The sequence below is a fragment of the Salvelinus sp. IW2-2015 genome, linkage group LG8, assembly GCF_002910315.2.
Source record: "Salvelinus sp. IW2-2015 linkage group LG8, ASM291031v2, whole genome shotgun sequence".
Lineage (NCBI taxonomy): Eukaryota > Metazoa > Chordata > Actinopteri > Salmoniformes > Salmonidae > Salvelinus > Salvelinus sp. IW2-2015.
This window is the reverse complement of record NC_036848.1, coordinates 13,702,590-13,718,375: the sequence shown is the minus strand read 5'-3', so window position 1 is coordinate 13,718,375 and position 15,786 is coordinate 13,702,590. Positions and strand designations below refer to the sequence as shown.

Sequence of the window (15,786 nt, the reverse complement as noted above, 5' to 3'; positions counted from 1 at the left end):
GACTTTTACATGGGAACATGGCTGGGATCTCTGGGACAATGTGTTCAAATAACACATTATCTCTAGTGTTCGTTTTTAAGGTCCCATTAAAAGCGATCCCGGTGGAGCTTGAAACATGTCTCACTGCATACCACTGCCTCTGCCTACATTGCCTGGGGTCAAGAAACTCTCATCCAGAGGCCAGAACCCATAGACAGTTATCGTCCGGGGCCTTTTTAGCACATGGCCTTGTAGGGAAGCGTTGCATTGGGCCACAGGGGTTAGCATTCCTGGCGTGCCTAGAAAATGATGCAAGGCTCTCTAAACGCTTAACAAATGTGTGAACTTCAGACAGACAGGGGTCCCACCGGCCCACCGAAGGAAATTGGAACCGATTGATAAATTGGGTCCACACTGGTTGCCTGGCTGGGAGAGTCACTGCCTATCTGCCTCTGTGGTCTGATGCTCCAGCAATCCTTTTCATATATACTCTCTCCTCTCTTTATCCTGGCCTAGCTGTCTAACGGGGCCAAATCAGAGCCTGGGTCTTTATTGCTTCAGTGATAGTCCAGAGAACAGCCATCAACTGGAGCAGGACCAGGCCTCACCTCCTGACTGACCCTGATCTAATGAATAACGGGGGAGGGGGTTGCATGAACCTGTTGGTTTTTTGATGAAAGCCTTGCCAGGGAGTTGAGATTATTTCCTTTACCCCTGTCATCTAAATGAATGACACATTTTAACAGTCATCTCCCCCTTTGTTCTGTCCATATGACCTGACCAAGAAAAACTTGTGTGGTCAGGAACAACTCTTGTTGTTGGGGAACTTGACATTAAGTCTTTTGGTTCAGTGTGTGTGTGTATAATACCTGCAGGTGAGGTTGAGTGAATTCCCTGTGTGCAGAAGGTGTGTGTCCTCAGAGGGCAGCAGCAGAGGGGCTGGAAGGCTGACCTGACCTGTACAACAGAGAAACACACACACACACATTCAGACATTGGCTAACACTCTGAGTCATTGGATACAAGAACACACTCTGAACACTTCAAAGTGGCGCTTCATAGTACTCTCATACAACAAATTACACCATGCCTCCATTTACAGTCAACCAGTTCCTCTCTCTCTATGAATCCTACAGTCTGACTCACCAGTGGTGTGATAAATGCATTGGGAGTTTTCTCCTGAGTACAACCCATGTGTATTCACTTAGTGCTGGTCTATTCTGCTGTGAGGGGGTGGGAGGTGTTTACGGGGAAGTCCGTGCAGAGTAGGGTGCTGGAGGATACTGGTCTGGTCTGGTCTGATAGTGATGAGTTATGTGAGTGTGTTTGAGAGGAGTGGGTGTGAGGCAGATGAGAAGGGGAGGGGGGAGTAGGGGGGACATGGGGAGCAGCTGTGCCCCTCAGCCAGAGAGGTCACTCCAGTCAGAACCGGGAAGAACTGGGCAGACCCAGATGAGCTCCGCAACATGTCCACAAGTACTTCCTCCAGCTCAATCAGTCAATCTAGTTTGGTGGGGACTCTCTCTTCCTTTCTTTTTCCATTATATAACAATGCTGACACACACTTACAGTATATGGGTAGATTCACTTTTTGATTGACCTCTGACCTTGCTGCATGCGCTGTATTCTATTATTACATTTATAGAGAAGAGGAACAAAAGGGGAAGTTGAAACGGTGGATTAAAAATCCCAGTTGTTGGTGGACCGGCTGAAGCTGTTGATAGGTGCTGCTCGCGGTGCTCAGCATAGGAAGCACTGTCATTCTCTCTGCTGTCCGTGAGTTGTGACCGTCTCACAAGTGATTTCCTTCTTTTGACTCTCTACTCCCCAAGCAGCTTGTGTACAGTCAACATGTGGTTTCCAGGCAAACACGTTTATAAAATGTTCTCTTTAAGAGCAAATGTCTGCCTGCCCAGCGCTGACAGTATCCAGAAAGACAATGGAATTACACAACAAGGCCAATTCCCTGGGTGGACTCCAGAAACATAGACACACACAAATGCAGGTGAACACACCAAACACACACGCATACACACTCAAAAGTACACAGAGTAGCAATTTGTTTTATTGTGGGGGTCTGAACAGCTGTTGTCCAAGAATGAACTGCCCATGCCAATGTTGGCACTCAATATCAACTTCCTTCCAAAATGTTGTAACATCATTGTTTCATAGTCCAAGGTTATTTGGAGGGGAAGGGATGTGGTCAAAGGTTTTCAAAGTGATGAAAACATTCCTCTCAGTATGACAGAGTACTACCAGTATAGGGTCTAAGTATACTACGTCGCTCTCTTTAATACTTCTACTTCTGCGAAACATAATCAGAGATCAGAATCTCCAGACAAACACGTTATTAATAGTCTGTAGATATTACTCAGTTGTTATTGCCCATGTGTGTATTTACATATGGATAGATCGATGTACATAAACAAAGGCCTTGAAGAACTTGCCGGTGCATACACACATATATACACACATTTGTGTGTATATATATATATATATATATATATATATATATATTCCTAAAAAGCTTTATTTACGGTTCACAAATTGCCTCCAGGATGTTTAGGGTTGGACATGCATGGGTCCTTATTGGTGTCTGGGACACTACTGTTGATATTACGTTACCACACTAAGGGATGGAGCTAGAGAAATGCAACCACTATCATGGATGGTCATGGACTGAACATCCATGATATCAAAATGAGAGTTTTAACCATGTTTTGAGGTTATACAGTGTTTGTTTACATTTACATTGTTTACAAACATTGGAGTAAAACAAGCTTATATTTGGGGTTCTGATCAGGTACAACAGTTGAACTAAGCTCATGAGGCATTTATAAGTTATATTATTCAAGAATCAATGTGTATATTTCATGCATTTATAAGTTCAAAAATGAAGTCCAAAAATGAATGTAGCACTTTGGAACCAAAAACAGTGATTCCCCGCTCTGCACTATAACAAACTACAGATGGATGGTTCAGCAGGGCCCCCGGCAGCCCACTTAAACCCCCCCCCCCCCCCCCACAGCTTACCCCCTTCATCAAGCCCTCCACTCCCTGCCCTGTCCCTGTCCTCTCCACCCACAGCCTGCCCATCCCATCCTACCCCCACCTGCCTGCCCAGCGCTGACCTCAGCAGGCCCCCCGCCACAACCCCCCGCGAACAGCTGTGTGCTGCATTCCTCCAGTGGAACGCCTGAAAATGCTAGAAATTGTGCTTGTTGTGCTGGTTCAGTTCAGAGGACCTGGTTCTCATTAGGAGACATTAAAGAAGAGGACAGACATGGAACCAGACCATGCCTCCATTTACAGTCAACCAGTTCCTCTCTCTCTAGGAATCCTACATCAATGCATTGGATTTTATGGACATGGAACCACTATCTGATGTCTCTCTAGGTTGCCATACTCAGCTCACTCTGCTGGCTGGTGTTGGGCTCTTGTGTAAGGTTATCAAACAGCAGTTGACATTGTCAGTGTTAGTCTGGGACCCCCATTCAAGCCTCCTGTGCAAGTCCCAAGCCTCCTGTGCAGAGCTGGGGCACCCTCAGCAGGGTCGGTACAAACTGGAAGCATCAGATTTTCAGAAGAAAAGCAAAGAAGATGCTTCCGGTTTCATTTGACCCCGCTCAGGTGTTTCTTTTACGCCTGGTACGTTACAGATGTAGGATTTTCATTTGATTACTCCTTTGTTGCTTTTGTTGCTGAAAATTTTCAGCAGGAAATGCTAACTTGTACTATAGGTTTAAAAAGGCTTCTAAAGTTTACAATTCCCACTTTTAAATGTCAGACTTGATTTGCCCTATCAACCCCTATAAAACAAGTCCATTAACTATAATCAACATAATAATTCACATTTCCTGTTGCTGCAGGATTATTTTCCTGCTGAAGCAAACTGGCTCAAATTAAGATCCTACACCTGTAGGTTATGTCACGTCCACCCCAGCTCCCCCTCTCCGGCGCTCGATGTCACCAGTTTACTCATTATTACACACACCTGCCGCCATCGTTACACGCACCTGCACCTCATGAGAATCACCTGGACTCCATCACCTTCCTGATTACCTCCCCTATATCTGTCAATCCCTTTGGTTAATTTCTGTTTCTGTGTTTCATGTCTGTACTCTACTCGTGTTTCTTGTTTTGTTTTATGTTCCGTTATTTGTTACATTTAGTCTCTGTACTTGCTTCCCGATTCTTAGCGTACACGTTACAGGTTAAAGCTGGGAAAACAGCACAGGACATTGCAGTCGCTACATTTCCAGGAAGGACTTTTGCTCCCAAATGATGTGATTCCAAGTTCTATTCTGAAGTGTTTGTGGTCAAGCCAAATAGAAAACAAAGAACAGAGAACAAACAAGGCCTCCAAACAATGACCAATTCCAACATTGCTAATTTGACCGTTTTTAAACTAATCCAAACCCTATCTTTGTGTCTAGTCCCCATGGAAATCAGTGTGCTCTTGAAAAACCCCAAAATAGTTTCAGCTGTGCTGCCAAACACTTGTGTAATACAACAACTATCTCATGATGTTGAATCCTTTGGGTAAGAAACTGCTGAACCCAATGTGAATCTGCTTAAAGAGGAAGAGAGAGAGACAGAGAGAGAAAGAGAGAGAGAACAAAAGCAAGAGCGGGTGAGAGAACAAGAGTGGGAGTCTGAATGTGGCTGTGCCAGGCAGTCCGGGCTAGCGGCCAACAGCTCATGTCTGATACTATGTAATAAAACCCTATTTATTACGGTATGAGATGACTGTACTGTCACTGTGTTTGTGAGGAAATCCCCAGTCATACCTTAAAGTGCAGGGTATAATGTACGGAATTCCCTCATCTGCGGCTGGTACACGTCTCCCTGTGCTTCCCGTCCTACCATGTACCAGCAACGCCATCTCTGGAGTGAGGAGGAAAGGATCTTTTTTGGGGTCTTCAAGGCAAAAACAACAATGTGGAATAATGACTCCCTCGTTTAACCTTGCCACTCCATCTCTTTGTATGTCCAACATGGAGAACAAAGGGAGAGAGAGGATGGTGGGGGGCGCACTCCTTTATGAAAGAGAAAGGTCAGAGGCGTGTGAGTCATCTTCGCTGCAGTGTGTCCATGGATATAGCAGAGAAGCACAACAGTAGTCAGCGGTAGTCAGTCAGTGGCCACTGACATGATCACTGGCTTCCTGTATCGCACTGTGGTGCTCAGGGCCACCATTTTTACCTCAATGGAACATTACAATATTTCCACACATTTATCACAATATATTTTGGTTAAGCAACTGGCTTTAATGCTGCTGTGAATTTCCCAGAAAAGGAACTTAAAATGTTCCATTTCCAGGCTTTACTGGCTCACAGTTGGTGGGCTATACTGGTTTTGTAAGGTTACATTGGGGTTAACCTGTCCTGTACTGTTATATTCCTCATGTTCATTGCCTCATAGTGTGAGGATACAGCCATCCCGCTGAGATGTTGTTCTGAGACAGTGGTATTTCACGGTGAGTTGTCTCTAGTTTGAGTCTTTCAGAACAGAAAAACAGAAAGACAAACTCACAAGATGTTTTATGCTCTGGTGGCAGATGTACAACGGAGACCTGAAAACCATGACAAGAGTACTGCCAAAAAAAGAAGTTGCTACTACTATTTACTGTGCAGTTAAGAGTTTCTAACTGTTGTGACTGCACTCTCACGCTGGGTCCTTCAGAAAGCACTGCACTCTGCCAACAATATGGTTAAGACAACAGTAAGAGAGAGTGACTTTTTTATTAGTCCGTAGATTAGCTTTGGGAGTTTGGAGACAGAATGCCCTAGCCTCCCCTTTAAAAAAGCTGAATAAAGGAACATCTGGCCAAGATGGGTGGCCAGTCAGCTTTTCCTGGTTATATAGAATTAAATGTGGTTAACTATAGGAAGATCCTGTATATTGAGGTTCCTACAAGCTCTTCCACTGTGTAAGCCAGGAGGATTCTTGAAATTGAAATCCCATGCAGGGATTAAAACTAAATATACAGCTGGCTCAGCAAGAGAGATATATGTCTTATAGAGGGGGATGCTGCTATCATCCCTGTTAACAACAGCAATAGCAACTGAACATCCAGATTCAACTGAAGTGCTTCTGCTGTGCTGGTAGAAATCTCCCAATACAAGAATCCATCATGCACAGGAGAGGTAAGAGATCTGAGGATCCTGCAAACACCAACAGCTCAGTTCATATTTCACCTTGGAATGACACTGCACTGGTGGCTATGTTGGCAGTCAATCAAAGAGAAACAGAGACGCTTGGTGTGTGTGTCAGGAGGAAAAGCAATAGGAAAGAGGATTTACCAATTTCAAGCATCTACAGTGTAATCAACGCTTCCTATTTCACCTATCACCAGCATTGCCTTACAAATCCACCAACAATCTCAATGCTAAACAAAGTAGCACCACCAATACTATAATGGGAAGGGGATACCTAGTCAGCATTCAACCGAAATGTGTGTTCTGCATTTAACCAAAGGAATAGATAGATGCCTGTTATTCAACTTAGTTGGGTTTATTTCAGATTGTAGAGGACAAATCACCCCCCCCCCCCATCTCTGTGGTGGTGTACCGTACCTGTCCCACTGACCAAACCTCTCCACATCTGCCTCAGTCTTGAGATGAGTTTACTACGAATAGCTCTACCATACAGCCTACCGCCATGCAGAAACAATGGTCCACCTTTGCTCAGCCTCATTGTCTTGAGATTGGGGCTTGACATACATTGGTGCTTCACTGAGAGCATAGCATGTCACGTTTCCGTGACCTCTATTGGCCAGAACAATTCCAGGGTGCCTCCTGCCCTCCCCACCCCTTGTCTGTTTCTTCCTTGTGTTTTTCCCATGCTCTGCGTGTGGACAGTGAAGGAAATCTACTTGGAAACAGTGTAGATAAAGCTAGAGGGACTGAAAAATATTTGGACATTGGGAGGAAGACATATCTGTGTTGCACACCGGGCAAGACAGAATGTAGAGAAAGTACTGCTCCATCTTGTTTAGGGACAGATCGAAATGTACAGAATGGTTACCTGGAGGAAAATGGGGGAGGGTCATGCTTTTTACATTTCAGTCAAGGGGAGGGTTTAGTATTTTTTTTTTTATCTAGTCAAGGGGAGGGTCATGCCATTTTGTAATTGATGAAATGTCTATATTTCTCAGTGTTTAAAAAATTGTTGCTTATTAGGCTATATATTGATGTGTGCCCTGATCTCTGATTTTCCGCTGGCCGCGAAATATCAAATGCGCCTATAGGATATTTAGTGTGGTCTCAATCAAACGATTACATAGCCTATAGGCTATAGGCTACGAAGTGCATGCATTTCTAAAATAGCTGCTTTGGGATGGTGTAAATAAAACTAGGCTGCATTACACACTGCAATGAGTAGTCCAATCCTGGGCCCCGGCCTGCTCTGCTCATGCTGATCAAAGAAAAATGTGTGTGCTGCCTAAGCAATGTCTGTGCTGTGTAGGCCTACTGTAGCAGTTCAGGAGGAGAGTCAAAGGCTTCTTCTGTTTTTATTTTATTTTTATTAGACCTAGTTCAAAAAATGCTATTTAAGATATAAGAGGTAGGCCTACCTCTGTGACAGACAAAATTAGGCTATAGTGCTATATCCATAGATTTGTCGGTCAATTCCTCCACCCACCATGCACTCTTTAAATAGCCTACCTCTGTGTCAATGAAGGGCTGTTAAGTTAAAACCGAGACTTGAATTTAGGCGGTATGAGAGGGTATGCCATTGGTCTACGTTTATATTAAAGAAAATGGCAAAAAGCATTTGCTAGCTTAAGATTTATAAGAAAATAAAACGGATCCAATTTAATGAAGTGATCTATAACAACGCTTTGGTCCGCAATACTATATTCTAGAAACAACCTGTAAAATACTCGGGAAAGACGTGACTCCGATGCATATGGGAACATATTGCTCAACATTATTGCTCAATGGGATTGACATCCAGGCTCTTCGCTGGCCATGGCAGAACACTGAGATTCCTGTCTTGCAGGAAATCACGCACAGAACGAGCAGTATGGCTGGTGGCATTGTCATGCTGGAGGGTCATGTCAGGATAAGCCTGCAGGAAGGGTACCACATGAGGGAGGAGGATGTCTTCCCTGTAATGCAGTGTTGAGATTGCCTGCAATCTCAGACCACGACGGACCCTCCACTTCCAAATCGATCCCACTCCAGAGTACAGGCCTCGGTGTAACGCTCATTCCTACGACGATAAACGCGAATCCGACCATCATCCCTGGTGAGACAAAACCGCGACTCATCAGTGAAGAGCACTTTTTGCCAGTCCTGAATGGTCCAGCGACGGTGGGTTTGTGCCTATAGGCGACGTTGTTGCCGGTGATGTCTGGTGAGGACCTGCCTTACAGGCCTACAAGCCCTCAGTCCAGCCTCTCTATTGCGGACAGTCTGAGCACTGATGGAGGGATTGTGCGTTCCTGGTGTAACTCGGGCAGTTGTTGTTGCCATCCTGTACCTGTCCCGCAGGTGTGATGTTCGGATGTACTGATCCTGTGCAGGTGTTGTTACACGTGGTCTGCCACTGCGAGGACGATCAGCTGTCCATCCTGTCTCCCTGTAGCACTGTCTTAGGCGTCTCACAGTACGGACATTGCAGGGACACTGGGCATCTTTCTTTTGGTGTTTCTCAGAGTCAGTAGAAAGGCCTCTTTAGTGTCCTAAGTTTTCATAACTGTGACCTTAATTCCCTACCGTCTGTAAGCTGTTAGTGTCTTAACGACCGTTCCACAGTTGCATGTTCATCAATTGTTTATGGTTCATTGAATAAGCATGGGAAACAGTGTTTAAACCCTTTACAATGAAGATCTGTGAATTTATTTGGATTTTTACGAATTATCTTTGAAAAACAGGTTTCTTTTTTTGCTGTGTTTATATAGCTAGGTGTCGTCATATAAAATAACCCTTGTTCATAAGACAGTTCTTATTTGATTAATGGTGGTCGGACCCATCTATGTGAAGCTAGCCACAATAAGGATTAGCCACAAAAGTGGACTTTGCGGTTAGCATTCAAAATAAAAGTATGGCATAATTCTACTATTTATATTCATTTGCATCACTGTCAATGACCCACTTTTATTTTAAAGGCAAACTGCAAATTCCACTATTGTGCCTAATCCTTATTGTGGCTAATCAATAACCCGGTCCGGTCGAGCCTCACTAGCCAGATGAAGTTAGCTAGCTGCTTATAACGTTACCTTTGGGCAACAGGGTTAAGGAGCTGGCTAGCTATTTATTTTCATGAACTGAAGTTTAATTTCAATAGGTGAACAACAAGTGGCAACCTAGCTAATACTTACTCGCAAGGATTCCTAAATCATTGCTAAGAATAATGAAAATGACTGCAGTTTCTACTGGTCATTGTTTTCAGGCTGGTTGTATTGGTGCTAGCTAGGTACCAAGCTAAAGCTAGCTATCCCAGAAGTTGCGGTCGAACAAATAATGCTGTATTACCAACGCGTAATTGTAAACACATCTTTCGTGGCCGGTGTTGGCTTATTTGCAGACTTTTTTGTACAGCTTTGACAGTGCTACTGTATCTTATACCCAAACGGCGTTCCATAGTATGTATGTCGTGAAGCTAATAGCAGTGACGCTATTACTGTGTAACTCCGGTAGGGCAACATCTGAAAAATAGCGCACTTGGTAGTGTGTACTGGTGCTTGACCAGTCGGCGAAGGCCAACATCACCCACGACAGAGAACGGTTGATTGTCAAGGGCAATGAATTCCATTATCTTGGCTTTAATGGATTTCGACTTTGAGTTGTCTTGCTGAAATGTTCTTCCTCTTTCAAATGACTGCTCGACTTGTTGACTGCTCGATCCACACAGCAGACATTGTGGGCTAGGTTAGGGATGCTGTGTTGCATGTGTAGAGCAAAATGTTATGTGGCGTTATTACGTCATGTACCTACATTATATAAGCATGCACGGCAGCTTTGACATCGGTTTTTAACATCCGCGTTAAACTAGACATCGGGCAGATACCGATGTTGGCATTTTTAACTAATATCGTCCGATTCCAATATGTTCACCGATATATCGTGCATCCCTAGTTTAAACCCAGACAGTTTTTGGGGAAACACTTCTCTCATTGGGTTAAGCAACGGAAGAAGAGTAGCCAGCAGTTAAAAATTAAATGTTTCTGTGTCTAGGCCTACTCTGTCTGGGGTGGAAAGGTAGGCATAACTTTTGAAAGTACCATGCACAGATTCCTAATGACATCTCAGATTTAATTATTTTTGTTGCAAACCAAATTTGGCATTAGAGAAATATGATGAGATGAACACATAGGCCTAGCTCTCTGTTCATTCTTAGCCTGTGATTTCGGTAATTTTTGTGATATTAAAAAGATACTGCTAATATGTAAAATAATGTAGAATTGCATGAAATATTTATTAATGGTCCTGTGTTCTCAGACATGCAAATACAAGGATAGATTAATTTAATGCTTTTACAGATCTTTCCAACCCTTTTCTTGTGGTGGTCTGCGAACCCACAACCTTCTGGCCCAAAGCCCTGTGTGCTATCAAAATTCCTGCAATGCCATGTAATGCTTACAGGACAAAAAACTGTTTTTAAAACTGCATATCTAAGGCTCTGGTCTGTCCAATAAGTGAGGATAAACAGTAGGCATGTTCTTTGCTATCCAATTTATGTGTTAATTATTATTTTGGTATAGGGGAGGGTCACTTGTTTTTTTTTAAGCGTTCAGGGATTGTTTGCATAAAAGATATAATTTCCATTTCAGAGGTCCAATTTTCTCCATGTAAGCCTTATTATAAATAATGTTCACTCCCTTATGTGGAGAGGCATCACGATCCTGGAACTGGCAAGTGATAACAATGTGGCTTACTTTGTGAAACACATTCTATTCTCAAGATGTTGAACAACCTTTCACTCTGGAGATCCCCATGACAACAATACTGAAATAAATATTTTCACCATAACTGTAAACACTGGTTCTGTTTTCAAATATATTTCACCTCCTCCAGGGGCCTAGTTAACTGTAACACATCTGAGAACTCCACCAATGTCCAATACAGATTCTTTATACACAAAAAACTACATGAACAAATTTGAGATTAAGTGGGAACAGTCAACTTAATAAGGTGTAGATAATAAACTCTTAATTATATGTAATAAACTCATAGGTAGGGTAGGTATAGGTAATAAACTCATAGGTATAGGTAATAAACTCATAGGTAAGTATAAGTAATGAACTCAGGTAGTAATAAACTAAAAGGTAGGTATAGGTAATAAACTCATAGGTAGGTATAGGAAATAAACTCATAGGTATATGTAATAAACTCATACGTATAGGCAATAAACTCATAGGTAGGTATCGTAATAAACTCATAGGTAGGTTTAGGTAATAAACTCATGGGTAGTTATAGCTAATAAACTCATAAATAGGTATAGGCAATAAACTCATCGGTATAGGTAATAAACTCATATGTATAGGGAAAAAACTCATAGGTATAGGTAATAAACTCGTAGGTATAATTAATAAACTCATAGGTATAGGCAATAAAGTCATAGGTAGGTATAGAGTACAAGTCAAAAGTTTGGACACACCTACTCATTCCAGGGTTTTTCTTTATTTTGACTATTTTCTACATTGTAGAATAATAGTGAAGACATTAGAACTATGAAATAACACATATTGAATCAAGTAGTAATCAAAAAAAGTGTTTTATATTTGGATTCTTAAAAGTAGCCACCCTTTGCATTGATTGGCATTCTCTCAACCAGCTTCATGAGGTAGTCACCTGGAATGCATTTCAATTAACAGGTGTGCCTTGTTAAAAGTTAATTTGTGGAATTTCTTTCCTTCTTAATGCGTTTGAGCCAATCAGTTGTGTTTTGACAAGATAGGGGTGGTATACAGAAGATAGCCCTATTTGGTAAAAGACCAAGTCCATATTATGGCAAGAAAAGCTCAAATAAGCAAAGAGAAATGACAGTCCATCATTACTTTAAGACATGAAGGTCAGTCAATGTGGAAAATTTCAAAAACGTTGAAAGTTTCTTCAAATGCAGTCGCAAAAACCATCAAGCGCTATGATGAAACTGGCAGGAAAGGAAGACCAAAATTCACCTATGCTGATAAGGATAAGTTCATTAGAGTTCACTGCACCTCAGATTGCAGCCCAAATAAATGCTTCACAGAGTTAAAGTAACAGACATCTCAACATCAATTGTTCAGAGAAGACTGCATGAATCAGGCCTTCATGGTCAAATTGCTGCAAAGTAACCACTATTAAAGGACACCAATAATAAGAAGGTACTTGCTTGGGCCAAGAAACACGAGCAATTGCCATTAGACATGTGGAAATCTGTCCTTTGGTCTGATGAGTCCAAATTGACATTTTTGGTTCCAACCGCCGTGTCTTTGTGAGATTCAGAGTAGGTGAATGGATGATCTCCTCATGTGTGGTTCCCACCATGAAGCATGGAGGAGGAGGTGTGATGGTGTGGGGGTGCTTTGCTGGTGACACTGTCAGTGATTTATTTAGAATTCAAGGCACACTTAACCAGCATGGCTACCATAGCATTCTGCAGTGATACACCATCCCATCTGGTTTGCACTTAGTAGGACTATCATTTGTTTTTGAACAGGTCAATGACTCAAAACACACCTCCAGGCTGTGTAAGGGCTATTTGACCAAGGAGGGTGCGTGATGGAGTGTTGCATCAGATGACCTGGCCTCCAAAATCACCCGACCTCAACCATATTGAGATGGTTTGGGATGAGTTGGACCACAGAGTGAAGAAAAAGCAGCCAACAAGTGCTCAGCATATGTGGGAACTCCTTCAAGACTGTTGTAAAAGCATTCCTCATGAAGCTGGTTGAGAGAATGCCAAGAATGTGCAAAGCTGTCCTCAAGGCAAAGGTTGGCTACTTTGAAGAATCTAAAATCTAAAATATATTTTGATTTGTTGAATACTTTTTTGGTTACTACATGATTCCATGTGTGTGATTTCATAGTTTTGACGTCTTCACTATTATTCGACAATGTAGAAAATATTAAAATAAAGAAAAACCCTGGAATGAGTATGTGTCCAAACTTTTGACCAGTACTGTACAAAATAAAATCATAGGTAGGTATAGCTAATAAACTCATAGGTATAGGCAAAAAACTCATAGGTACATGCAATAACTCATAGGTAGGTATAAGTAATAAACTCATAGGTAGTCATAGGTAATAAACTCATAGGTAGGCATAGGTAATAAACTAATATGTAGAGGTAATAAACTCATAGGTAAAGGCAATAAACTCATAGGTATAGGCAATAACTCAAAGGTTGGAAAAGGTAATAAACTCATACAGTAGGTAGGTTTAGGTAATAAACTGATAGGTAGTTATAGGCAATAAACTCATAGGTATAGGCAATAAACTCATAGGTATAGGTAATAATTCATAGGTAGATATAGGAATAAAACTCATAGGTAGGTATAGGTAATAAACTCATAGGTAGGTATAGTAATAAACTGATAGGTAGTTATAGGCAATAAACTCATAGGTATAGGCAATAAACTCATAGGTATAGGTAAAATTCATAGGGAGATATAGGAATAAACTCATAGGTAGGTATAGGTAATAAACTCATAGGTAGGTATAGGTAATAAAATCATAGGTAGGCATAGGTAATAAACTCATAGTAGGATAAGTAATACAATCATAGGTATAGGTAATAAAGGCATAGTGTATAGGCAATAAATGCATAGTAGGAATAGGTAATAAACTCATAGGTAGGATAGGTAATAAACTTATAGGTAGGCTTAGGTAATAAACTCAAATTATAGGTAACAAAACTCATAGGTAGGTAAAGGTAATAAATTCATAGGTATAGGTAATAAACTCATAGATATACATAATAAACTCATAGGTAAGTATAGGTAATAAAATCATAGGTATAGGTAATAAACTCATAGGTATAGTTAATAAACTCATAGATAGGTATATGAAATAAACTCATAGGTATAGGTAATAAAATCATAGGTATAGGTAATAAAACTCATAGGTATGCATAGGTAATAAACTCAGGTAGGTATAGGTAATACAATCATAGGTATAGGTAATAAAATCATAGTTATAGGCAAAAACTCAAAGGTAAAGGTAATAAATGAATAGATATACATAATAAACTCATATGTATAGGTATTAAACTCATAAGTATAGTTAATAAACTCATAAGTATAGGTATAAACTCATAGTTAGGTATATGTAATAAACTCAAAGGTATAGGATAAACTCATAGGTATAGTTAAAACACTCATAGGTATAGGTAATAAACTCATAGGTAGGTATAGGAAATTAACTCATTAGTATAGCAATAAACTCATAGGTATAGGTAATAATCATAGGTATGCATAGGTAATAACCTCATAGGTAAGTATAGGTAATAAACTCATAGGTAGGTATAGGAAATGAGACTCATAGGTATAGGTAATAAAATCATAGGTATAGGTAATAAACTCATAGGTATAGGTAATAAACTCATATAGGTAATACACTCATAGGTAGGTAAAGGTAACAAACTCATAGGTTGGTATAGGTAATAAACTCATAGGTGTAGGTAATAAACTCACAGGTATAGGTAATAAATTCACCCAGGTAACACACTACAGCAGCGTTTACTCAATTACATCCTCTCTTCAATGGAAAGTGACTACCTCTACTGGTGACAAGTTGTACTGCAATGTCCATACGTGTATGGACTCCTCACTGCCGAACCTCAACCTTGGATTGTTGGACGTTTCAATGAACTTGAATTATCATATTGACTCAATTTCAACGACATGGAATTTCAATCCCAAGAAACAACATGTGCATTCAACTTCAGCAACAGGTGACATTTTAACTCAGTTGGATTGTGTGATATGGTCATGCTTTTTAAGCAAGATTATCCTTGCCGCATCAACATCATATTTCGTAAAAGGGTACAAGTTCAAAACAAATTTAGTTAATCTCTTCAAACCATTCGAAACAAATTGAATAGAAAAACGCCTTCTACTCATTAATAAGCTGCATTCCAGCATAATAACAGACCAAATGTGAATATCAATCTTCATTTATTCATACAGGAAAATAAATCACCAAATGTAGAGGCATTAACTTTAAGTGACTTCAAGGAACATAATTATACTGCGGTCCAACTCGAATAGCCAAATAATAAAAGGAGAAACCTTCTCTGGATACATATGGAATAATTCTTACCGCTTATAGTTGTGATTAAATGAAAGACGACTGAGAGTTTGGCACAGTTGAGCGGGGCCATTCTATCCACCACCGATGATACCCCCAGAAAATCCCAAGAAAGAGCCACAAGTGTTGGCTGAGAATAAAAAGCGATATAGTCTCTCAGGTAACAGTCCACAAGTGATATAAATGAAAATATGTCCTTTTAGTTTTTAATCCAAAAAAATCCTTAGATCAAAATGTAAGAAACTCAGCAGTTTTCCACGTATCCCATAGCTTGTTTTGCACGACAGCTCCCCTGTGCAGTTTTGGTTCCACTCTGACTAGTACTTGCAACTGAAGAGACAGATGAGTGCAGTCCCAGAGGGCAGGTGCGACCTGTGCGACGTTTTCACTCCACTCTTTGGAACTGAGTGAAATGAATTTAAACAAGCATTGCCACCAAGTGGGTGATTCTTAAAATATTTGGTAGAATAAAACAAAAGCCTCAGATTTCAAACAAACACAGAGCAAAATCAGCCATTCATCCACTGAACAACGGTAGTGTAGATTAATTCATGTGCAACTG

The 15,786-nt window shown here is 40.9% G+C and overlaps 1 protein-coding gene across 1 annotated transcript in view; it reads right to left on the bottom strand.

The window, feature by feature from the left end:
- Window positions 1-15,499, bottom strand: part of LOC111967451 (vascular endothelial growth factor receptor kdr-like) — a 75,447-nt gene extending 59,948 nt beyond the window's left edge. Inside the window, 2 exon segments of the mRNA XM_023992488.2 lie at window positions 849-936; window positions 15,237-15,499. Of these exon segments, the coding sequence (XP_023848256.1) occupies window positions 849-936; window positions 15,237-15,297 (149 nt within the window). The 5' untranslated portion in view covers window positions 15,298-15,499.
- Between the last annotated feature and the right edge of the window lie 287 nt (window positions 15,500-15,786).